Here is a 25,102-nt window from a genome sequence, read left to right as displayed (position 1 = left end):
CCCCCTCCAACAAATAAAAATAAACTCCAGCAGTAGCATCATGGTTAGATGAGTAACACACGAGCTGCCCCATAGGTTTTTTTTTTTTCTGTTAAGATTTATTTTCGGATCATTAGTTTTGCCACACAAACCTCCCATGTCCACACTGCAAAATGACGTCATGTCACCCCCCTTTTGCCCCTGTAAGGCACATGAAAGCACAAACATATGAACTACAGCCAGAGGTTGAAAGCAGCATTTTATTTAACATTACAAAAAAATAATAATAATTACCCTCCCCATCTCCTTTGCCACATACATTTTTTTTGTTCCTTTCTACATCTTTTAGGAGTAAGGCATGAAGAAGTCTCTTGGAATAGCAGTTCACATCAATTAATAATCACTGTGTCATGTATAAATATTACCAAAAATCTGGGCTGTCGTTACAGCGAGGTTCGTCCTCTCCATGGGTGTGCGTGTGTGTGTGCACCGGCCTCAGAGGCAGAGGCCTTTCTCCAGCAATGCATGGATCAGACATAACAGCCCCCCCACCCCTTAGAATAAAGGAGGCTTAGTAGCCAGGACTGTCCCCTCCCCGCCCCCCAAAAAACCCCACCATTTTATTAGTTTGCTTCCAGTTCAAAAAAAGAAAATTGCACCCCCCTCTTAAAAAAAAAAAAAAAAAAAAAAAAAAGCCTGTTTCTCCCCCTTTTCATATAAAATCAGAACACCAAAAGAAGCAAAACAATTAACTGTAGTGACTGTTGGGCTGTTCACTTTCACAACTGTGCATTTTCAGAGTCGAGGGGCTTGAATCGAGGCAGACAGAAAGACAGATTGGCGTAAACAGAACAGAGGGAGAAGAGGAGATGTGGCGAGAAGAAAACCATCACTGAGGAAAGGCTGGAGAACAATGCAAATCGTTTCATTAAATCTTATCCAAAGCTACAAAAAAGTTCATTTTCAGAAAACATGTTAACTTTATAAAATTCAATTTTTTACCCCCGCCCCCAATAACAAATCAAATTAAATCCAGAACAAATGTACTGTAAAAACATTCATTAATACAAGGCCATTTAGAGTTGGGTGTTAGTGTACAGTGTGTGATTTAGAGTGCTTGTATAACCACTGGCAGCCATTTAGAAAGAAGAAGCCCTGATGATGATGATTACCATCCATCTTCTTATACATGTCGTAGCACAACATCAGAAAGTGCCACATGTGTGCTCACACTTCCTGCTCAATGTGGACGTGAAATAAAGAACGCATTTATAAAAAAAAAAAAAAAAAAAAAAAAAAGAGCCAAAAACAGACTCTGAACCCATGACTTGTGAGCGTGTGCAGTTCTGTGTCGACAGCAAACGAGTCCCACGTGGTGAAATTTTAAAAAGAAAAGACAAAAAACAGGAAATTGCTCCTGACTGGCTCACAATTAAACCCCTGTGGCACAATGGTAATTTCCTGTAAACATCTCTCCAAATGTTTATAAAAACACCCTCCCCGCCTGAAACACAAAAATATATAGAAATTTATTTATTTTTTTCTTTTCAAACATGGACATATATTACTAAAAGGCCTTAAAATATTTTCCGTTCTGCTCCTTGGAAGTCGCAGTTCCCTTAAGTGAGTATTCAGTCTCAACGATGGATGGACCTGAAGGAAACAGACATGTTAAAAACCAATCCACGCACAACTGAAATGTCTTTATTTGCTTAGCAAAGCTGTTCAAGTTTGCTTACCACGCCAAGTTTTAGTATCAAGTCTTATTCCTGCTTCTTCTCTCTCCCCTCGTTTTTAGGCACCAGCGCCTTACGGAGGTATGGCATTATTAAATATGCTACTAGGAAGAATAGGTGACCACAGAAATAAACAGAAGAATACACCTGAGGGGGGAAAGAGAAAGAAGATGGAACAGTCAAATCACAACCTGCACGTGCAACTCTCAGTTTCTCTCTGCTGAAACCTGCCTGGCTGCTTTCCAGCTCTCAGACCATCTGTGTAACCCACTTAGCCACTCCATTTCCTAAATAAATGCTTTTTTTGTGCTTTGTTGCTGACTGTTCCTTATAAATCTCCTTTAAGGCAGTACAGAAAAGAAAGACGAAAATTCAATCCCATCAGTCTTTTCAGTGGCTTTTCTTTTCATCGACGCAGCGGGAGTTCTGACACGGAGGCCTCTTGGGGGGGGGGGGAAGAAAAAACAAAACAAAACAAAAAACAACACACAACAAACACCCACCAGCACCACACACACACGGTTGTCTGGCAAGAATAGTAACTTGAAACTTTTTGCTGTAACACAATGTGACAACACACCGAAAAAGTGCCAATCGTTGCATCATGAATAGCTGCAGTTTTTTAGCACCCGATAAGCCTTCAAGTTTAAACTTCACCGCCTCCGGTTCTCCTCTAGTCTGAGGTGCTTTGTATGTTGCACAACAAAAGATGTGAAATGGCACAAACAAAAATCGTGTTTGTGTTCCTCACAAATGACCTTCCCGGGGTCGAGTTCATAAAAGAGCTTTCAGTGCAGTACTTAAGGTTTTGTTATTGGCTGCTGCTGAAACGCTGCAGAAAAATTAAACAGACACAGACGTGGTCAGGTTTTCCGCCATCGGGGCAGCACAGCGGTATGTCACAAACAGCAACTTTGTAAACACAGCAACTAGTTAATATCATAAATCCAAAGATCACTGCACACTAAAAAATAGCAGCCTTTGTGGCTCAAAGTGTGTATTAAGCATTTAATATTAAGATAATATTGCACATGTTCATACACGGCATGCTTTAAGGGACTGATGTGGTTGAACTTTAGTCCTACACAGAACTTTGAATACCCGCATCTAAATGTTGTAGCTGTGTACCGTCACCAGGGGGCAGTGTCAAACACACATGGACTGTCTGTTGAGACTATTGTCCTCTGATCAGGAGCTAAGCTAAGGGACCCACAACAGCACAAACACAGTGAAGTGAAACAGTGTTTCAGATAATGAACACCGCTCCCTGCAGCTGCTCATCCTGCTTTTCTGATCTTTGATCATTTTTGCCACTCCCTTTCCTTTGTGGACAACTATGCTCTCTAAATCAGCATTCTACCATCGAGGGTTTTTTGTTTGTTATTTTTTTGAGGACAGCATGTGAGCACATCTATATTTGATAGCTTGACTTTGCATAGCCAAATACAAACACTCGTAGCACAGCCACCACAGGTGGGACGCAGAATCGCTGCAGGTGGGGTGTGGACAAATATGAAAAATAATGAGTGGAACTAATTTGAATAAATGATTTTTTGTGCCTAAGGGAAAGGAAACAAAAGTTAACTCGTGCTATTATGATCATTATACTCATATGCTATTATTTTTTATTGATAGGATTCATAAAACTGTGGTTCTGTCACAAATATCTGTGGGTTTGAATGGAGAATATTCTTAACTGAGGGCTTGATAAAAAGAGTTTGAGAATCACTGATCCACGGACACAAATGTGGCACCACAAATCCACTGAAGTAGGATTGAAAGACCGAAGGTAGGGTTGGGTTCACATCTACACCTTTACAGGGAATTTTCACCTATTCAGCACAGTTAAATTCCAAATTGTATTTAAAGAGAATTGACTTGAAAAATAACATGTTATAGTTGAAACTTCCTGTTCAGCGTGCGGCTAAAATGCATGAAATGCTGCCCTAAGTCAATGGTAAGTCAAAGAGAAGTGAAAGAAGGAACCAAGAGAACTGTGACTTCTGGATTTACCTTGAGCCATTTGTCATAACTGAAGATGGAGAATGCCACTAGAGGATACCCCATGAAGAGCCAGTGGATAAACTGCTGGACTACATAGATGAGTGGGTAGAGTGCACTGTTGGCCAGCTTTGTCAGCACAGGACTGTCCCTTACTAGTGCCTGGGCCTGTCACACAAACACACACAGGTTACATCAAGATAGAAGAATGAATCTATAACCTTAAGTCACAATTATTCTCATTAGTAATGTGCATTTAATCAATAGTAGCAGACTATTGTAGATTCAATAAGAGCATCACCACTCCGTTTATAACAGAGCTAATGCCACAGTTGTAATCAATAGACATTAAATGCAACACCCTTAGTTTATACAGAGCACAATCACTACTTTCTGAGTAAAACGTGCAGCTCGAGTTACAGGGTGCAGAGCTGGGACTGGGTAACTGACCTGTCGCTCCACGGTGATGATGAAGAACTCCATGGAGAAGCACAGGATGTACCCGGAGTGAAGGCCGTGCCAAATCGATAAAAAGAAGAGCGTGGCCACATGAGATAAAGTCTTATTGCCCAGGAACTTCAACCGCTTGAACACATGTCTTTGTAAAGAGGAAGGAAGAGGAAAAAAACAATAATAAAATGAGCTGGCTGTATCCACAACCACAAATTAAACAATAATTTGTGAATATTCATCCACTTTCCACAAATTGGACACACAGGTTCATGGTTTCTACCACATTACCAACTACTTCGCTCACTTTAGTTAATTCATTTCGACTCATTTTATGACACAGCACTTTATTTTCAAAAGATGACAGACACACACACTCTCTCTCTCTCTCTCTTAATTACTTTTTTCTGTCTTTGAGTTACATATCTGCTGCTCCAGTCATTCCCCGTTAGACGAAAGAGGAGTCTGAGGGTGTGCTGGTTAAAATAGATCTATACAGGTGGATAAAACCACCTGCTGATCTACTGGGATTTTACCACAAAAATCCTCTATGATGGCAGTTCCCAAACTCTGGGCCACAGAGCGGTACTGGTTCTGCAGCAACTATGATGCTAACATGTCAAAATGGACCAAAAATCTCTGAGAAATGTTTCCAGCACCCTCTTGAATCTATACCAAAGTCTAAAAGGGGATGACACCATGGTAGTAGAGTAGAGGTGTACCTAATAATGACTGCTGGTTGAGCTCTCCCTTTTTTCTTTAAAATTCAAGTTCCTGTTTTAATAACAAAACATCATTTTTAGCGGTGTTTTCTTTGATTGACCTCTTTAGGGGACAACCCATTTCTTATAATAGTGTCCGGGTTCTATCCCCACCTATCACAGCTGAGATGGGCTCCACCACCCAGGCACCTGGAATAAGAAGTGTGAAAAGAAACTGATGGAGCTTAGTTTGATCCTTCTGAGATTTTTAGATTTAGTCAGTGTGACATTTTCAGGTTAAATAAACCTTTAACTGTGCGCGTCTTTCATTTAGTCTCTTATAAAGAAGTTAGAGTTATAGATTATCTCTTTAACCGGAAATCCAGGCTGCCAAACATGCTTAATGCATCAGCTGTCACGCTGGCGAGCACTCATTCACCTTGAATTTGTGGTTGCATAGCAACTGAGTTATATTAAAACCCAACAACTTTATGTCCTGTACTAAAAGGACTAACTGTGACCCAAACTGGAACATTATAACAACTTAAAAATCAAACCTCAAACCAGAGTTTCTTCTTCTATACTGCATACAGGTGAGAAGCTGCAGTGTTAGCTGAATGGAACAGGACCAGACCAGGGGGTACATGAGGTGGTGCTGTGTAAAAGCTGATAATAATCAGATATTTAACAGCATCCATCCTCCCCACTGTCAATCGCACAAACACGAACTGAGTGATCGTGAATACCAGGACAAAAAAAAAAAAAAAAAAAAAAAAAAAAAAATATAGCCAGAGTCCGCCCTATTCTCTCTCGGGCCAACACGGAGATGCTGATGCATGCTTTTATAACCAGTCGCATTGATTACTGTAATGCCCTGCTCTCTGGTCTTCCTAAGAAGAATATTTCAACTTTACAACTCTTGCAAAACTCGGCAGCTCGTGTGCTGACGAAGACCAGAGGGCGGGCCCACATTACACCGGTTTTAGAATCGCTGCACTGGCTCCCCGTGTGTTTCAGGATCGATTTTAAAGTTCTTTTATTGGTTTTTAAATGTCTTAATGGTCTTGGGCCTTCTTATCTCTCAGATCTGCTTTTACCATACGAACCCCCGCGGACCCTGAGGTCCTCTGGTACTGGCCTTTTGATTGTCCCTAAAGTCAGGACACATACTCACGGAGAGGCAGCTTTTCAGTGGTATGGTCCTCGTCTGTGGAACAGCCTGCCGGAGGAGCTCAGGGCCGCAGAGAACGTACATGTTTTTAAGAACAGGCTCAAGACCCACCTTTTTAATTTAGCTTTTACTTAGCGTTTATTTATTTTATGCTTATTTATTCTATCCTGTTATTCTATTATTAATTTAGGATTTACCTAATATTTGTTTGATTTTATTCTTATTCATTTTTTAATCTTCTTATTCTATTTATATTTATATTGTATCCTGTTCTTATTTATTTTATCATTTTACCCTATATATATTGTATTGCGTCATATCTCCAGTGTTTCCTCGGAGGGCGCTCTCTGCACCGGGGCTGTTATTGACCGTGGCTGCTGGGTCTCTGGGGTCCTCTCAGCCTGGCTGGGGGGCTCCTTTGCCTCCCTCCTGCTGTGTGCCCAGCCTGGAGGCTGCGGTCTGTGACCGGCTCCCGGTGCAGACGGCTCCCTGTTATAGTGTTTCCTCACTTGGCTCATGCGAACCCAGCCCAATTTTTACTCTTTAAGTGTGCGCGCGTGTGTATGTGTATGTGTATGTGTGTGTGTGTGTGTGTGTGTGTGTGTGTGTGTGTGTGTGTGTGTGTGTGTGTGTGTGCGCGCGTGTGTATGTGTGTGTGGGTGGGGGGGATATATGTGTATTGAGAGTGTGGGGAGTGAGTTGGAGGGTGGGGTGGGCTGCTTTTAACTATGTAAAGCACTTTGTGCTACATTTTCTCTGTATGAAAAGTGCTTTATAAATAAAAATTGATTGATTGATTGATTGAATACTGTTTGGATCCAATAGTAACTGAATATTCAAAGCTTTGGCTAGCTGGAGGGACACAGGTGTCTGATTTTATACTAAGGACCCTATCTAATGTTAAAATAAGGGCCATGCTGTGATTTTGAATAGACTGACATTTCCAAAGGTCACTCAGAGAAAGCTAGAAGTGGTAAAAATGATGGTTGGGAAGTTGGCAGTGATGTGCCACTCAGTGAAATAAGCAAGAACTTGCATGACAGCCAGTAATGTCTATAGACTGTAGACGCACAGAGTAACAAGAAATCAGAACATCAGTGATGCAGCAGCCCATCCAGTTCACAATCATTCACAGTTCAGTTTATTGTAAATGCAACCTTGACCACAATATGGGTAAAGACTTAAATCAGGGTTGGAAAATTAATTTCCCCAAGGGGCCACACGAGAAACTGGGACTGTTGTGGAGGGCCACACAAATAAGCTTATAGGAGAGTTTAGTTTATTGGTGAAGACCTCGACAACAGTCCCAGTTTCCAAAAGTTAATTGTTTAAATTCTGACCAGTGCTGTAGAGGAGCAGTAACTGTGGACAAACGACTGACTGACAGACTGACCGACCGACAACGGACATCTTACCATGGCATATGCTGGTCCTTCAGCCTGCCGAACTAAGAAGTATCTAAAAAGTCTTTGAAACTTTACTAAAGCTAACTAGGTTAGCAACAATGATGTTAACTGAAGGAACGATGGTCACAACTGGGAGTGACAAAAATGATACCAAAGCTGAAAACTCAACACTTCCTTAATGAACAAAAATCCAAACACATGAAGGTTCGTGACAACAAACAGTCAATTCTTTTGCTACTTCTTCCTTTGTGACACCCGTACAGAGGGTGAAACAGTCTTAAAAGAGTAGTTACACAAGCACAAGTCCTGACACAAGCAGGTGTAACAGGCTTTCCTGTGTGTTCTTAAAAACACACACAACCCCCCCCCCCCCAAGAAACGCAACACTTTCCAAGAAGTCTGTGCTTCAGTTAAGTCACTGAAATTACATTTTACTAGCTTACTATTAGTCTGTGTCAGACACTCATAAAGTTTACTAGCTAAACCTGCTACTGTTGGCTAAGGCAGGAATCCACCATGTGATCCAGATACAGTCACCTCTGGCAGCAGAACATTAAAGATAGCAAAGGGCAAATTGTTATCTTTAAGACTTGAACTTGTGAACCACAAACCAAAAGGTGATGTCACAGTGGCTATGTAGATCTCACATATAGGGTCTATGGGACAGATATACACTTGTAGCAATTGGGGGGAAAAAAAAAAGAAAAAAAAGAAAAAAGAAAAAACAAACACCACAAAGACTAAACCCCAGATCTGTGTGGCGCAATGAAGACACCAATGATTGTAGTATAATGCACGGTGTTTTTTCAAATCATTTCAGGTCAGACTGGCTTCATTTCATAAGCACATGACCTTGCTGCATGTGTATATATTCAAACCACAGTAGTGGACTGAAACTCCAATTAGCATTTTATTTTGAGGATTTTTCTGGAGGTTTTTTTTTTTTCTTTATTTGGTAAATGGCCTGTATTTGTATAGCGCTTTTACTAGTCCCGCCTAGGGACCCCAAAGCGCTTTACACACCCATTCACACACTAGTGGAGGCAAGCTACAGTTGTAGCCACAGCTGCCCTGGGGCAGACTGACAGAAGCGAGGCTGCCATATTGCGCCATCGGCCCTTCTGGCCAACACCAGTAGGCGGTAGGTGAAGAGACTGGGGCTTGAACCGGCAACCTTCCGATTACAAGGCAAACTCCCAACTCTTGAGCCACGGTCGCCCGTTATTTGTTCTAAATTAAAACCTAAAGCCTGACATTTTCTGCCTAGCAGTGTGGCACTTCTGAATCTGAACACTTAACATATGTTCAGACGACCCTTCTGTATAAATATTTTACACGCGTATGAGAACGCTGAACCTTTCGCCTTCGTTTCCCTAAGGTTTGTGACTTCTTGCATCTTTCATGAATTTAATTGCACACCCCTCAAAAAGATCAGCATAACACAGCCTCACATTAACCAGTGCATCTGAAGCCTTTCATTATTAAAACTTCTCATGTGTGCGCCAGGAGTAACTCAGAAGTGGTGCATTTTAGGCTAAAAATACGACTTCCTTTATAGGTTACACAATGAGCCCAGCAAATGTCAAGCCTGTGATACATCTACCAAATGCCTGAAAACGCTCCATCAACTAGTTCCAATATAATACCCCCTTAAGTCCTAATTGACTTTATAGGTTGCATTTCTACATCCCAGCCACTTTAATTTCCATTTGAGCCCGTTTCTACTGCCACTCTACATCTGAAGGAGTGTCGTGGAGTAGAAAGAGAAAGTAAGCGTGGGTTGGTTAATGTTGTTAAAACAGAGCATGAAATAAACTGTATGTTCAGTAAATTGCTTTGCGCACTGCGGCGGTTGTCGTAAAACTGACACGCTTTCAAAGAATTTCACGCATGAATCTTCAGCACCAAAACTGTCAATAATTGTCTTTAATTGCAAAGTTTTAAAATCCTCCCAGCATGCCTTCACCCACCTGTGTGAGGATTCTTTTATTGTTAAACAGCAGAAAGGCAGAGGCTTTGGTAATTTATTTATTCATTTACTGACAGACTGGCAAGTATGCATATTGGATTGGGCTGTTATTCCTCCCTCTTCCCATTATCATCCAAGCAAATATTTAACTTTTATAGCATGACTTTGCATACCAGCTAGAGAACGTCTCAGATTTCAGACTGCACACTGACCTGGCAGCCCAGGCGTTTGTGTTGATGTTGAAAGAAGAAATGGTTCCTCCAAAGAGTGGCGTCGTCTCAAAGAGCCACACCTTCATATTGGCGCACGCGTTCCACTGGTGCTTACCATCCACTACTCCATTGTATCCCAGTCCAGTTAATATGCATACACCTTCCTGTAACACATAAAGCGTGCACTTTACTGGCTCATGTAAGATCACACCATGAAGCACACAAACCTGATTAACTGGGACTTCACGCTAAATGAGGTGTGCCTTAAAGAAATGTATGAATGCATGCAAAACTGGCGATACTGCCGACACCTTCTGCAGTTTCACATTATTGAAGCTTTATTAGCTTTTAGTTGTTTGCAATGAGGTACTTGCTCAAGATCAAGAGTCTACTTACCGCTATAACCCAACAGCTGACATATTTATACAAAATGATTTTGCCCCACAGGAGAATGAACACACAGCGATACCAGAATGGCTGCGCCTGTGGAAAGCAAATCGTTTTGCAAGTAAGACATTAAAAAAAACAAACAAAAAAAGAAATCTTTTCTTTGTTTATATCGTGATTATTGGGAATGCCATTGCTGTTCTCACCTCATACTCATCTGTTAAATAGTAGCTGTCTGGATAATGAGGACTAAATATCGCATATATCACCAGGCAGAGGAAACCAAGAGCAAACCTCTTCATAGCTGGTACAACACTGAGAGAAATAAGGAGAGATAAAGAGACTTTAATAATGTTAACTGAAGGGCTTTGATACTGGGAAGTTGCTTTCCCCCCTTTAAAAGAGATCTAATAAAGGATTATTGTTCAATTCATTTTTCTTTAACCTGTTGGGAACTTTTCCAGGGCAGTCGGTGAGCTCCCTCGCCACAAGTCTTTGGTAGCTGCGCAGTGTAAACTGGGGACCCACAAGGAAACCGCCATAGAAGTAGGAGAAGCCGCACACCTCGAGCAGCGAGGGCACGGACCGCAGAGCTGACTCCTTCTGCTCTGCGCTCAGCTTGGACTGGAATTTAAAGATGTGGCAAGTAAGCAAGAGGGAAAAACAAAATGGACATTAAAAGGCTCAGAATAAAGGCAGGTTAGCAGACATTAAATTGAATAAAAGACAAATAGGGCTTCACTAAATACTCATTAACTGACATTCAGCTGACGGCTGTAAACAGTGTACTTGAGTATGACCCTTAGCATTCAGCTGCAGTACTGAGTAATGACATCGATGCAGATAAGAGATAAAAACTGAGTTAAAAGCAAAAATCCTCAGATTAGAAAGAGAGAGCAGTGTGGGTAATTAACAGCCATCACAGATGTGCCAACAGCAAAAGAGAGAATTCAAACTAAGCGAAGGAATGAGGAAACAGTAACACCTATTGTTGTAACGTGATTATTAATGGACTGTTAGGTGAAGTCAGGGAAATGGGGAGACGCATTAATGAGTCTGGAGTAACATGAAGAAAACCACTGTAGTGATAGCACTACAGTGCCTACCACAGTACAGAGCTAACAGAGAGCCTGAGCTAAGTGAGACATAAAGCAGAGAAGGCTGAGAAGAAGATCAGCGCAGATCCTCCCCACTATAAAGATTTCTTATTATGTCGCTTTGAGCTGCTGGTAGACCTGCTTTCAGTCCTTTAGTTTCACGTCGTTTTAGTAGTGTAACAGGAATATCTGCTTCCAACTGCCCAATGCTTTGCAGCGCCTGAGGCAGTCCTACTACTATATACCAACTTCTTACAATTGCAACAATTGTTTGTTTTGCAATTAGTCCTCATGTTGCTGAGGACACTGGGCGCTTGGTACCCATTATGCCTCAAGTCCCACTGGATTAAGCCTAAAGCACATGAGCGCACTGTAGTGTAGTGTCATAAAAATGGCATGGAGAGGCATGCAGCTCCGCCTCTGATCATAAACTCTATATCCCTCGTGGAAACTGTAACACTGGCGTATTGTTTGCCGTCTACTTCGGTTACTTCGCTACACATCTGTATGAAACCTGTAGGCACCAAAAGGCATTTCTGATTACTTCCTATTTTACTATAATTATTTAACTAAGTACACCCTTACGTGTAAGTGAATTAAGAGGGCAAGTAGCTGCCACGTGGTGATAATCAAATGTACTTTATTTAACAGACCATCAGTAAGTGAGACTTTGGGTAGGCTGGTATTCTGGAGAACATAGTCTTCCCAGAGGTGGACAGCTCACTAAATTCACCCCAAAGTCAGACTGCGAGATGCTCAGGGAAACTTAAACGTAAAGGTCGTATCACTACGGTTATGAAGAGACTGAACAAGTATGGCTTATCTGGAAAGAGAAAGCCAGGAGAAAGCCTCTTCTCTCTAAAAAGAACATGATGGCACAGGTTAGGCTTGCAAAGTCAGAGCTGAACAAACCACAAGACGCACAGGTAAAACAAGCAGAACGTCAGCCTCATGCCAACTACTAAACACAGTAATGGAGGTGTAACGATTTGGGCTTTTTTGCAGCCACGTGACATGGGCACTTTTAAGTCCGTGAGTCGGCCATGAACTCGTCTGTGTTTTTCAGATTTAAAAAAAAAAAAAAAGAGTCAAATGTGAGGCCATGTGTCTGACAGCTAAAGCTTGGCTGAAGCCCAAGGACGATGTTTCCAGGCAAAGCAAATCTACACTGAAAAAGAAAATAATCAAGGTGTTGCAATGGCCCAAAGTCCAGACCTCAACCGCGTGCTAGGGTGGTGGTGGTGAAATGCTGTGGTGGGACTTTACAGAAGCATAAACAAATGCATGCAAACCTCAATGAACTATAATAATGTTGCAAAAAGAGAGCGCAGCAAAAAGCTCCTCCACAGCGATGTGAGAGTCTGATAAAGTTACACAGAAAACAATCATTTCAAATTATTTTTGCCACAGGTGGTTCTACAAGCTGCTGAATCACGGGGTGAACTTTTTCCACAGGACTGCACAGCATACAATGAAAAGTCTTTTTCACATGACTAAATATTTTCTATAATTAACTTTTTACGCAAACAGCCCTGCTCGTGTAAACAAAACAAAAAAAACGAACTTAGAGACGTGACTCTGCTGATGCAGAGATTAAACCCTCCCCCACAAAAAACCCAATACAGAAATGACTGTTACATGGTCTAACAAAGATAAATGTTAAGAAAGCCTCTAAGCTAAAGCAAGACAGAGCAATAACTCACTGGTTCCTTCCCGCCATCATAGTAATCAAACGCCAAACCTGCAATCAGAAAAACACAAATTTGTCTATGAGACTATGGTAAAGGCACCGTTACTGTCAGCAGCACTTGATTAAAAACAGCTTAAAGCATGTAAAGGCCCCGCGTGCAGCCTTTCAGGAGGTTGTAATGACATCAGCAGGAAAAAAGGAAAACGATTACTGGGCTACATCAACTCACCGATAAGTTTAAGTGTGAGGACACAGTGTGGCATAGTCCACTTGATGTCATACTCCTCTGTGGCTGTGTAATAATACCCCGCTAGTAGGTATAACTGTAGGAAGATGGCATTCAGGTATCAGATATAGGGTGAGCAGCGGTTTTATTTTTTTAGATTTACAGAAAACCTGAGGAAAGAAAGGACTCACAGGAAGCTGCTTAAAGTTTGAAAATAGAGTTGGCACATTTCTTTTTATGAACGTACTCGTAGTTTGTCAGACTATGGGCATCATAAAGCATGTAAAAAGTGCCACTTCCTTACAGGAAGCGTGTGAATGTGTTGTAAGATTACAGACCTACTTCAATAAATGGAACAAACAGTAGTTAGACATCAACAAGACAAAGAGTAGACCAGAAAATGCAGATAAAGAAATCAGATTTTAAACTTGTGGAACAAACTGCATTAAAAGCGTCCTGTGGATAAAGGAGGGGGCTGGTGCTACAAAGTAAGCCTGAATCACAATTTAGTACCTGCGAGAAAACTAGCAGTGCAGAGATAAACCCAATAAAACCTCACCATTTGAAAGGTAAAGCTGCACAGGATGGCTGTTACCGTCCTTCCCATGAGCCTCAGCATCAGAAATTGGACAAGGACGCATACTACGGAGTGATAGAGCTGAGAGCCTGGAAAAAGAAAAAGAGACGGACACGGTGAGTGGGGGGGAAATGGAGAGTGTAGTCAAGTGTGACATGACAACAGTGTTCTTCTTCTACAGTTGAGAATTGGCAGAGACAGAGAGAGGACAACAAGACGATGACATGACAACATCTGACTTGAAACGAACTCGAGGAGAAAGGTAAAGCAACAGACCTGCTGTAAAATCCAAGTGCAGCAACAACAAAATAAAGAAAAGAGAAAGAAATCAATGTTGGCAGTTTGTTTACTACTCCAGCAGACCACTCTCCCAACAGCAAGCACAAGCCACTCAGTTTCTTGGTCTACCAGCAACAGACCTCAAACTGAGGGGCAGGCCCCACTGGGGGTACAAACAGCCTACTGTGGTGGACAGGAGGGGGTGCAGAAGACCTTGCTGCTGCCACAGGAAATTACAGCCTGGATTATTTCTTAGTATTAATTATTTATAAATATTGTGGTAGTTGAGGTATAAACTTTATGCTTTTTAAAGTGGATGTGCCAAAAAAACTGGTCTACAAAAGGTACACTGAGTGTTATGAGTTTGACATTTGTCCTGATGAGCTTTCTGTTTGCCTGAAATAACGTGTTGTTTATTAGTTATCAGACTGAATACGAGCTGGTTTTCTTTTAATAATAATGTAATGGCTGCAACTAATGATTATTTTCAGTTTTGTATTTTTTATTTTTGAAAAACACAAACAAGAAAATGTAACCCTTTCTAAAAGAAAGAAATGCAGAATAAAAAGTAGTATATTATGTGATAGCCTAAAAAAAATTAATATCTTTTGTTTTATTCCAAAAATATTGAAATATTAAAAAATGTTAACTCAGTTTACTATTTTATGAAGGCAAAGAAGAACATCAAATAACTGCGTCGAGCATTTGAGATGCTTTGGCATTTTTACTTGTCCAATAATTGGTGGATCACCTTGGGCTCTGAGAAGCTTTTTATTGCTACTGATTGGAGCAAGAAAACAACTGCCAGGTATGTTTTAATAATAAGTGGCAGCTCGCTGCATCATATGCTACACACGGGTAACAAAGCTGGTTACATACAGGAAATCAATCTACTGTCATAGCTGAAGGGGGGGATGTTTTACTTCCCTGTGACTTGACAAAACTTGATGACTAATCCATAAAAGCGTCAGTGTGGTTTTAAAAGAGGCATTCAAACCGCACTGCATTTAAAAGAAAATGAGGCAAAAGTGCTTTCTGTTCAAGTCCAGCTTCTCCTTTTTTCTTTTTTAAGTCAAAGTGTCTCCGTTCTTAGTCATAAATTTGGACAGCTGCAATTTTAAGGCGTACTTCAACATGTCCACACCTCCGATTTTTTCCTCAGTGTGAAATAATAAATGTGTTCAATTTCAGAGTAAACCTGACAGCTGCAAATTATGATTTGCAAGTAATGGAGAAAATGATAATACCATCAAAATAATCATAAGTAAATGTAACAACTCTAATACCGGTAAAATGAATTAAAAAGGGTAGCATCACTCCAAACATTCAATTTCGAAATTAGAAACATTTTTTAATGTTATAATATTCCTACTCAATTCACATTCAGATTACTCTGCAACTACTTTTATAATTTGTTCATTGTTTTATCCCACGCCAGTCCCGTCCCAGGCACAGTGCCAAACTTTTTCTAGTGTTAGATGATAGAAAACTGAATAATTTCGCCCTTTTTCTTGTTGGAAAAATTTAAAAAAAAGCAATGATTGACTTAACAGATAAAACAACTTGACTCTGAACATCCTGAAAACATGTTGAGAGCCTTAACCTTAGAAATTCTGGCTCGATTCATCCTCAGACTGCTATTTGTTACAATTACACAAAAAAGAAACACAGAAAAGCTTAACCAAAATAAAGGAACAAGATCACTGTCAGCGATTCAACAGGAATGTTAACAATACAGAATTCAAAATCAGGTTAAAAACAAATCTCTAAAAAGAGCACAATCAACAGACTGTTAGATGTAAGAGACACAGATACCACGTTTTGGTTAATAACAGCAAATGTATAGATCCTTTTATGCATTTACGATAAACATACATGAGAGCAATTCACTTCAAATCATAAAAGATAAATCAGGTCTTTGGAGACATGCCACTTCATCTCACCAAAGTTGAATGCTGCTAGAGCCAATCCAGAGAACGTGTGGAATAAATGGATAACTGTGGGAGTCTGGTTGAACAAGAACGACCGGTACACCACAGCAAAGGGATACCCTGCAGAACACACAAGGAGAAACAGGAAAATATGTTAATGGGAATTAGAGCGTGGTTCTTCATATCAGCCGAGTGGGCTACTTTTAATCTCTCCTGGCGCTAGCACCGACCTTCTAGGTTAAACACATGACGTGAGGTAGCGCATAACTAACACTGGTGGGTTTGTGTGCCACGTTGTGAGAAGTCAGGCATCTCAAGGAGAGAGATTACCTCCACGGCGAAAGACCAATTCTTTTATATAGCGTGAACCCTTTTGAGGTGAGGTAACAAAAACGTAAAGATATTTATATGATATAAATCTGAAATGTAAAAGGCTACAAACTGAAAAATTTCTGCATGTTAACTTTTTCTCTGCATTTGAAGGATAATGAATAACAGCAAACCACCATCTGTGTCAGCTGTAATCTGTGAGACGCAAAGATCAAGTCCATCCATCCACTTTCATAGCAAAAAAAATAACAGAAAATAAAACCCACAAAAACAAATAAACTCAAAGTTCTTATTCAGACCGAGTCAGGATATCCACATATTCATTTCACTAATTACTAGTCTAATTCTGGGTCGTGGAACCTATCCCACCTGTCACAGGGAATATCCCGGGCAGGTCACCAGACGACCTGACGGCTCTTCTTGCTTCTTATTTGTACTCGATACACAGTTTTTGTTAAGGTGGTAGAAGAGGTTTGTTGTGTCAGTGTCTGTGGTGGGGACCAATTTTCTGCAGAAGTTGCAGCAACTCAAGTACGGTTTTCTGCTCTGTGTCTGACTTTTCATAATCGAACCATGTCTAAGCTACAGAGGAAGCCCCTCGTTTAGGAACGAGGTCATCTATTTGTTTTGGCTGGTCCTTCTGTGGTGCTGTGGCAACTATTGCAAAATGTAATCTCAAGCAATTAAAAAGAAATATTCCAGTAAACAGTGTCTGAAGAGTGAAGCCAAGGCAAAAGTGCCTTAAATTGGCTACCAAGGGGCAACTGCTGGCTGCAAGAAGCGGTCCGACTGTAGAACTCTGGGGTAAAATTAACCTCAGATTCTTTTTAAAGCATCATTTGTATCCATCTATTTGCTCAGGCTAATTTAGGGCTGTGGGAGCTGGAACCTATCCCAGGTGTTAAAGGCCAAAAAGGTGAGATGCACATGAAACCAATCACTTGCCCATCGCAAAGCTAACAAAGAGACAGACAACCACACATTCTCAGAAACACACGTATGGTCAACATGATCAATTTAGAATCACCTATGAGAAACCAGAGTACCCCGAGGAAAAAGCACACACGTACAAGGAGAACATGCAAACCTTGTTCCTGTTCTGCCCTACAACACGGCATTCACTTTGTGTTTATGGTGCTTATTAAAGGCAAACATGGAGGACAAACAGGGTATGTTTTAGGACCTGGCTAGCTCAGCTCAAAGCTTCAGGAATTTAACGTAGCAGTGACAATGTTGCTCTTTTATATCAAGCCTACATTCTGGTTATACTTTTATTAAGCCGAACACGCAACATCTTGCTGCCATACACGTTTACTACCATCTGATAACAGCAGCAGTTTAATACTAAGCTGTACTTTATACACCTCTGTGAGAGAAACATTGGCTTCCAGTGTCTGGTGGCTTAAGAGTTTAAAAATTAAACTGCACACCACTGATCTGTTTAATCCAAAGACTCCAGGAGGACCAAAAAGAACTTTGGGCCGAGTGCCACAGATGGGGTAAGGAAGTCAGAAAGCACTGAAAGACAGATTAACACATTGTTTTTTCCAGGGGTATTTGTAGAAAAGTAAGTAATAGCACCAGCTTTATCCTTTTAAACTTTTGCAATCTGAAGAATCGGGTGAAAAGCCGTTGAATCCCTTGAATGTAAAATCCTACATGCTTCAAGTAGAAACCAAAAGCCCCATTAAGGAAAAGTTTTAACTTTTGTGATGTCCTACACAGCAGTTTATTATAAGTTACTTGACCTACACACAAAAGGATGCACAAGAATGGAACAGATGAGGCAACTTTCGTTGTAGTGTGCAGCTGTTGAAGCAACGCACATGAAGCAACTTCAGGACCGGGGATCGTGCAACAGGTTAGGTGACAAGTTTCCAAACAAAGACTCGTCTGAATAGCCCCTTTCTTTCAGTCTATAGCAGGGCTGGAGTCAGGCGAGGAAAAACAGACGTGTCCATGTGTTGGAGCAAAGTTCAGCAAGGACAGTGTGGAGCATCCTCCCCCACACCATTCACACACCCACATAGGGCTTATTTTGGTGAGGACCCACACGTTCCCCTGCACAGCTTCAGCAACATAGTCTTAAGTTTGAACCCAAAACAGGTAAAAGGTTGGAAAAAAGAAGACCAGCTAAAATGTCCTTACAATTCCAAGGTTTGCAACTGGTCCTCACAAGGACAACTACACGTGAACGCGCGCACACACACACACCTCTGACAGCTCTAAAGTAGTGCTATGTGTTAATCCCAAAGCACTAAACCAACAAATGTAAAGCTAGACTTGTCAAATGAAATTGAGCACTTGTTCCAGTGTTCAGCTCCCTCCTCAGAGTGTGTCTCCTCTCTGCACAGCTTTGTGTGGAAAAAGGGGAGTAAGGGGGCATATTTTGGCAGCCTGTGCTTCTCCCTCCCAACAACACTGCAGCTATTATTGTCGACCTCGGTGCCCCCAAAACCCCAATCCCATACAACAACGAGCAGGCCACACATAGCTCCAAAAAAAGGGCAGAAGAATGCATTTTGCTGCACAATCCTAGCTTCCCGTTAGGCAGTCCCAACAGGTAGAAAATGAATGTAGTTCAGCTGAAAGCCACATGTTAGCCGTTTGTGGTGAGGCTGTGCAGGAAACTATTCTGAGGGTGTGTGCTTCCTGGAAATAAAGCTACTGTTTGAGGGGCAGCCTGAAATTTAAATATAAAGCTAATGTTTTCGCTACCAACACCAGCAGCCCGACAGATAACTGGATAGTGTCACAGCTGAGTGAGCGTTATGTTAGCTGAAACTATTTAACAGTTACACCACCACAGGAGCAGCTCACACCTAACGTACAGGTTGGTGTGATGACCTCTGACCGCGACAACAACCTGTAAGTGAATCGTGGGTAGAAACTCACCGATTAAAATAGATAAAATGAGTCGAATCGCTGGTTCCGGGGAACCTAAAGACTCCGACAGTTGCTCCAGCAAGGGGGCCGCCATCTTTCTTGTGGGCGGAAACGTCTTTTCGCCACAGTTCGGAGAGCTGTGTGGACGCAAACCTCAACTTTTTAAAGGATCCCTCAACGCCTCCTCTCTTCACCTCCCCTTTATGATGTCAACTTTTTTTTTTTTCGTTTGCTTTCTGAGTTTGTTAAATGAAGATATACTTAATTTATCAAAAAAGGTGGGCATTTGCGAAAAATAAGAAAATAAAGCTAAAATATCAGACGAAAAATATAGTAAAGTAAGATAAATATACATTTAATTATGTTTTTGTTTATGTTTTTTAAGATTTCCATATGTTATTAGCTTTATTACTGCAAGGATTTGTTTTAGTTTAATGTATATAGTGTGGATGTATAAACAAAATATAAACAAAAAGAACAACTGCACAAACATTTATGATAATAGAATAGAATAGAATGTCTTTATTGTCACTATACAGTTGTACAATGAGATACAGAGCATCTCCTACTCAGTGTAAACATGCTTGGGGGGGGGGGGGGGTACAGTTCTGCAGCGCTATGTACATATGGGCAGTATTAACATAGGGAAATACATACATACATATATATATATATATATATATATATATATATATATATATATATATATATATATATATATATATATATATATATATATATATATATATATATATATAATGTACAATATACAAGACGTAAGTAATATGTAATAAATAGTGTTTTGTATATACAGTTGAGTTATTGCACATAGAATTGGTATTGCACAGTGGTGGTCCTTAGAGGAAGTGGGAAGTGGGGGCTGAACTCACACATGCACAGATAACACAATCTGTGCATGTGTGAGTTCAGGGTGGTTATCGCTTTGGGGAAGAAACTGTTTTTGAGTCTGTGGGTTTTGGTGCTGATGCACCTGTAGCGCTTCCCTGAGGGAAGCAGGCTGAACATGTTGAAGCCAGGGTGGGAGCTGTCCTTGATAATGTTTGCTGCTTTGGTGAGGCAGCGGGAGGAATAAATGTCCATCAGGGAGGGGAGAGGGCAGCCGATGATCTTTTGTGCTGTCTTGACCACACTCTGAAGCCTCACTCTATCTGCTTTGGTGCAGCTGCCGTACCATACCGTGATGCAGTAGGTTAGCAGGCTCTCAATGGACGAGCAGTAGAAGGTCAGCAGCAGGTTGGAGTTCAGCTTGTACTTCCTGAGGACTCTCAGGAAGTGCAGCCGCTGTTGGGCCTTCTTGATGACCACTGAGATGTTTCCTGTCCAGGAGATGTCAGCAGAGATAAGGACACCAAGGAACCGGAAAGTGTGGACCCTCTCCACACACTCCCCGTTGATGTAGAGGGGGCCAAGTCGGTGCTGTGTCTCCTGAAGTCAACAATGAGCTCTTTGGTTTTCTTAGTGTTCAGTGCCAGGTTGTTTTCTGAACACCATGCTGCCAGCTTCAGGACTTCCTCTCTGTACTCTGCCTCTGTACTCTAATGTTTATATTTTTATTATTAAAACAGAATTTATTTAACTTCTTTCTTTTTTTTAACATATTACGTTTGGTGACAACTTGGTAGGTCAGTATCAGCCCCATTTTTTAAATCTCTGTGGGTAAAAGCCCTGACTGTAGAAAACAGATGATACACGGTGGTGTAAGTGTGCCCCCATGTGGCCAAATAAAGAAACAACATTTAGAGATGCTCCCTGAACAAGAACATCAAAAAGTCATTTTAACTAGCCTTATAATTTATATTGGAGTTTACTTAGTTAAACATTAAAAATGCCCCTTTTTGTTTATTTCAACAGTCTCAAGTGCAGACAAGTGTTACGGAAATCTGAAATAAATCAATCTACAAAAACAAGCTGTCTTTCTGAGATTTTAAGTCAAACAACTATACCGAGTGCAGGAGATGTTCACGTGGCATTTGACAAAAAGTAATAACAAGCATGGAATAATTTATAGGAATACGTTATCTCCCCACCACGGTCACAGAATACAATCAGGACATAACATGCAAAAGATAACTTGTACAGATGAGTGTATCTTGTAATAGAGAATTATATTTAGACAAAAACATGATACCATGGAGCCTTTCATTCAGTTTTTCAACACAGAGATGAATGTCAGGAGTGATTTGTAACAGCAGCAAGATTGAAAGGGAAAGTTTACGTGTTGGTGGTGAGACCTGCTATGGTGTGTGTTTTTTGTATAGTACCACTAACAAAAAAAATACAGGAGGCAGAAGTGGATGTGGCCAACTGAAAGAACAATATAATGTTGTATTGTATTTTCTTTACTTTACTTTACTCCTTTATTTTAAACTACTTTGACTATTTACTGAGCTCATTCTTTCAATTCTTATTTTGTGTTTTTTTTTTCTTTTTGGGGGGAACATTTTATTTTGCTGGATCGAGCTTCATATTTATTCTGCTTATTGGAGCATTGGAGTCATTTAAAAAACAACAACAACAACAACATTAAAATGTACTCCATAAATAACATTAGAAATCCATGAAAAATAAACTATGTAAGTATAATACAAATGAGTTTGAAGGGGACTTGACTACCCACCAATCACAACGCTTCTATACTAAGCCGTTATTAGGAGGTGGGGCTTGGCAGATTGGCTATTCATCCAGAAAATGTGATATTTTCTGTTTTACCTTTGCCTGTAACGCAAATTGAAAGCAGTACTCTAGAATCGAAATTTGTAATATCAGCTTTAAAGCCCCTGGTTTTCTACAGTTATTGGGGGGTTTCTCTTTATGAGACACCTTCTAGAAAATATCTAAGCGCAAAGATTTCTGACATGAACCCGGACCCCATCGGTACTAGCACACTAGGCACAGGCACTTTTGTCATGGTGTCATCCTGTAACTTTCAAAACCGATGTCAGAATAATAAACATACATGTAAAATACACAGCAGTATAATATGTCTTCATATACATCCAGAGATATTCACACAAATCTCTTAAAGCCATCCGTTGGGGCTGTAATCGGTAGATTAAAGCTCCTAAGACAACCAGAACCTCATTTGTCTGTACGCATGCCTAGAGGGAACAAATTCAGGTAGAAAAACATGAATAAACAACCGATTTCTGCACTCGAATCTGTGCAGAATCCCACGATATACGCTGAGCAGAATTATTTTAATCATTATTAATTAAAATTTATTCTCTACCAACATAATTAGTTAATTAATTATGTTGGTGAAGGAAACTGGATTACCCAGAGAAAACCCACGCAAGCATGGGAGGAACACAGAAACTCGTCAGGGACCTGGGAGCGACAGAGAGAGGATGGATGCTTTTCACTAGTATTTTATGGTGGCTCAAAATCTGACTGTATTTGTGTGTGTGTGTGTGTGTGTGTGTGTGTGTGTGTGTGTGTGTGTGTGTGTGTGTGTGTGTGTGTGTGTGTGTGTGTGTGTGTGTAATTCCATAAATTTTGAGTCCCAAACCATGACACAGCCCCCACTGTGTTCTACCGATGGCTTACTGTTGCACCTCTCTCCTTACATGCTCCATAAATATTGACAGTAATTTGAACAAAATTATCATGGAAAAACATAAACAAAATAAATATGCTAACAAGTCACATGTTAAAAGTTAAGGCCAACATGTGACCCACCTGCCAAACTTTAATACAAAAGCAGTAAATTTAGTTGAGCTTAATGAGTAATATCACAAGCTAACCACCTCCTAATATAGTTTTAAGTCTCTTTTTATATAACTTAATACATTTTCTTAGATATGTAGCTGTACATAATTGTGAGTAATTTCAAACTGAATTTCTGTTATTACTGGGGCCCACCTGCAGTCCCACTATGGACCACGAGGGGGCTTCAGCCAACACTGGACTAGAGTGCTGTTAACACCAGTGGATGAGAGGACAAATAGGACCATTTGCTCAGATTTTACGCACTGCCACGTCATTTATTTTCCATTTATTGCATTGTTGCTAAAGCAAGTTTCAGCATTAACAAAATATATACGCATCGATAAATCAATCATTACAGCCAAATAAGTGAGTAAGACTGAACCTTTTGTTCCAGGCCAGTTTGAAATCCATGTTTTATTTATATAAGCCTGGAAAAAATGAAGGCTGGATTTTTTGTTTCCGAGCCAGACAGAGTGTGTTTCATGTTGATGAGCCTGCTATGAAGTCAGAGACTGTGTTTCATGTTGCCAAGTTGGCCCAAATGAATTTGAATTTTGTGTTTTCCAACTTGCCGATTCAGACACTGATCCTTGTTTTTAACTTATGAAATCAGAGTTGTTTTGTTGCTCCTTTAACATAAAGTGAGGCTGATTTAGTGCCTCACTCTGAACCTGCTCATAGTGTACCACAGTCTCAACTTCTTCACAATGTGAATCTGAATCTGCTCCTTATGTGCCTCAAAGTGAAACTCCTCATTATGTGCCTCAAACTGAAATGGCTCACTGTGTCCCTCAGAGTGAAACTCCTTCCAAAATAGCTGTGCTAGAGACTGGTTAGCTTCCCTAAACTAACCTCTTCAAAGACCGCTCGAAGCAACAGTCTGGAGGCTGTTCCTTTGCAGTTGACTAGTTTGATCTTCTAGCTCCCTCCATGGCCCAAGTTGGTAATAGTGGAGATGGCTAAGCACGCTGCATCGGTCCCAGTAGGGTGAAGGTGGCCAGGGCCCAGCTTATCCATAGTTTTCACGTGACATCTAAGCTACTGGGACACGCCTTCTCGGAGGTCAAAAACAGTACTGCAGTCCTTTGCCATCCAGCCATCATTTCAACATCTTCGAGTTATACTTAACCAAAATGCCAGATAGTTGCCGTTCTATTGGATGCACGAATCTACATTTATTTACAACTGCCAGAAAATGTGTAGAGTATGGCACCAACATGTGAGCACACCTCTCCTAACCCTGCCTTACAAACCAGTTGCTACCAATCCCTGCTTCTCCATAGCAATGCTGTCAGTGGCAGCTCATTTAAACTGTAGGGATGATTTACCTGACATCGTAAAAAAAAAAACTCTGTCAGCTACTACTATGACACAACAATAATGTGACAAATTAACAGTATAGGAACTTTTCTGGGCCTACGCTGTAAACTTACAGGTTGAGAAAACAGAAGATTTATACTTGGTAGTTTGCTTACGCTTGCTATGTTGCACTCATCTTTGCTTTCATGACGAACCTCCCACACGGTGGTATTATTGTCCATACTGTCCATACTTTTAAAGGTTTCATCCTGGCAGCAGTATACGTTGAGGGATTCTCTAGAGGACACATGTAGATATGCCACTGAACAGGAGCTCTGGGAAAGACGTAATCACTTTCAGGGATTTAAATAAAGCTGCCGGGATCACAAGACCCCAAAATTCGTACTTTCTCTTTATAGCTCCATTTTTCCTCCATGGATGATCTTGGCTCAAGACAGGTGAAACAAACAACACTCATCCTGCAGTACTACCGAGTGTCCACTGTTGGCCTTTATGTCTCAGTCCCTAAAAGTGTATTTCTTCCTACTTAGCCTTTTTTTAGTGAATTACTAGTGAATTACTTGAAATTGTTAAACAGACATTAAAGCTACTTTCGTTGCACTTCTGCATCCTGAGTTCTGCATTTGGGTCAGCAACCTGACTGTCACACAGCACTACATGATACTAACTGGAAATCATTGCAAAACAATGTCACAAGAACACATGGAACAAAAAATCATTTCCACCATGCAATTACCGAAACATCTTTTGTCTTTTATATAAGAGATATATTATTTCATGACCTGCCAAGGGACTACAGATGCAAATTAGCTTAAGCCAACTCTGGTACAATGCATTGAATGGCTACATTTATGTTAATATCGTAGACGGTCCCTTTTCACATAAAATATAATATCCATCCATCCATCCATCCCTTCACTTCTGCTTATCCTTATCTTAGAGTAGTAGGTAATATTCATGTATAATTTTGTTAATTATAGGCAAGAGTTAAAAAGAGTTCCATATTATAGCATCAGGAGTTTGTT

At 40.6% G+C, this 25,102-nt stretch overlaps 1 protein-coding gene across 1 annotated transcript; it reads right to left on the bottom strand.

Moving 5' to 3' along the window:
• Positions 1-225: 225 nt before the first annotated feature.
• lpcat3 (lysophosphatidylcholine acyltransferase 3) lies at positions 226-19,185 on the bottom strand. The gene is made up of 13 exons (XM_024804175.2): positions 19,038-19,185; positions 15,825-15,932; positions 13,585-13,691; positions 13,029-13,122; positions 12,813-12,850; positions 10,458-10,636; positions 10,219-10,327; positions 10,022-10,108; positions 9,626-9,789; positions 4,167-4,314; positions 3,729-3,884; positions 1,719-1,862; positions 226-1,632 (listed from the first exon to the last, which is right to left on the bottom strand). The coding sequence occupies exons 1-12, from the start codon at positions 19,120-19,122 to the stop codon at positions 1,743-1,745; spliced, it is 1,395 nt and encodes a 464-aa protein (XP_024659943.1). The 5' UTR covers positions 19,123-19,185; the 3' UTR covers positions 226-1,632; positions 1,719-1,742.
• Between the last annotated feature and the right edge of the window lie 5,917 nt (positions 19,186-25,102).

This window comes from Maylandia zebra, linkage group LG11 (genome assembly GCF_041146795.1).
Source record: "Maylandia zebra isolate NMK-2024a linkage group LG11, Mzebra_GT3a, whole genome shotgun sequence".
Taxonomy (NCBI): domain Eukaryota; kingdom Metazoa; phylum Chordata; class Actinopteri; order Cichliformes; family Cichlidae; genus Maylandia; species Maylandia zebra.
Note: the sequence above shows the minus strand (reverse complement) of the source record. Positions and strands in the feature narration are given on the sequence as shown.

What these genes read in the sequence shown, in the direction of transcription:
- lpcat3 (XM_024804175.2), bottom strand. Translation starts at nt 19,122, where the DNA reads ATGGCGGCCCCCTTGCTGGAGCAACTGTCGGAGTCTTTAGGTTCCCCG. An exon ending in GCAGCTTTACCTTTCAAATG is followed by an intron (nt 13,123 to 13,584) that starts GTGAGGTTTTAT and finishes ATCTTCCTACAG; the next exon opens with TTATACCTACTAGCGGGGTA. An exon ending in CCTGGAAAAGTTCCCAACAG is followed by an intron (nt 10,328 to 10,457) that starts GTTAAAGAAAAA and finishes TATTTCTCTCAG; the next exon opens with TGTTGTACCAGCTATGAAGA.